Genomic DNA, 1,046 nt, shown 5'->3' on the forward strand with positions numbered 1-1,046 from the left:
GAGAGAGAGAGAAGACACGGCAAAGAGACACACTGGCGGTAGGGCGGTGCTGCGTTAGTGCAGACGTGGGGTTATGGGCCAGCAGTTGCGGTGGGCCAGCGCGGACGCGGGGGGGGGGGGGGGGGGGTGCACCTCGGGCGGGGGAGCAAGGGCCGGCAAATTAAGAGCCCATGTGGATGAAGGAGCGGTTGACATTAATGCGGGACTGAGCGCGGTTGATGCCGAAGACCATGTCAGGGCAGATCTCCCCGTCGGCGATCTTCTTCATCACGGCATAAATCAGCCGGCTGACGGGCTCGGTGCCGATGGGCGACAGCTGGCTCGGCAGGTGGAACTGCGCATCCACCCAGCCAGGCCCGGGGGAGGGGGGGGGGACAGGAGGAAGGGGGGGAGAGGGAAAGAAGGGAGAGTCAGGGCAAGGGAAAAAAACAAAGAAGAAAGGGGGGAGACGCGCGTAGCGGGGGAGGGCCCGGGGCGGGGGGGGGGGGGGGGGAGAAACAGAAAAGCACACGACGCACGGTCTGCAGCCAGTGCGCATGGTACGTGTCGATGACGAGGTCCACGGCCATAGGCTCCGAGGCGGAGTTGAGCTCGGCAATCTCCTCCGAGTCGGCGAAGAGCGTCAGCTTGGGCAGGTCGCCGCCGAAGATGGCGAAGTCCAGCAGAGCCTGCAGGGCGGCCGACATGCGCGCATAGCACAGGCGCTTGTCGGTGCAGCTGTCGGTGCGCGGGTGGAAGGACGAGTCGACATCGATGAACGAGAAGTATGTGGCGCTGACGACATTCAGGAAGGCGACCACCGGCTCCGGCAGGAGGAAGGGCGTGACCACGCGCCGGCTCAGGGGGTTGGCCATCTGCTGTGGCAGGAGTCAGTATGGTAGATAGCGCCATCCTGGAGGGGGGGTGGAGGGAGAGGGGGAGAGGGGGGGAGAGAGACAGGGAGAGAGACAGGGAGAGAGGGGGAGAGAGGGGGAGAGAGGGGGAGAGAGACAGGGAGAGAGACAGGGAGAGACAAAGAGAGAGACAGGGAGAGACAAAGAGAGAGA

The 1,046-nt window shown here is 64.8% G+C and overlaps 1 protein-coding gene across 1 annotated transcript; it reads right to left on the reverse strand.

The window, feature by feature from the left end:
* Positions 1-160: 160 nt before the first annotated feature.
* On the reverse strand, positions 161-854 carry H696_05636 (hypothetical protein; the record flags this gene model as incomplete). Its single annotated transcript, XM_009499453.1, has 2 exons — positions 161-334; positions 519-854. The coding sequence occupies 2 exons, from the start codon at positions 852-854 to the stop codon at positions 161-163; spliced, it is 510 nt and encodes a 169-aa protein (XP_009497728.1).
* Between the last annotated feature and the right edge of the window lie 192 nt (positions 855-1,046).

This window comes from Fonticula alba (assembly GCF_000388065.1).
Source record: "Fonticula alba strain ATCC 38817 unplaced genomic scaffold supercont2.12, whole genome shotgun sequence".
Taxonomy (NCBI): Eukaryota; order Rotosphaerida; family Fonticulaceae; genus Fonticula; species Fonticula alba.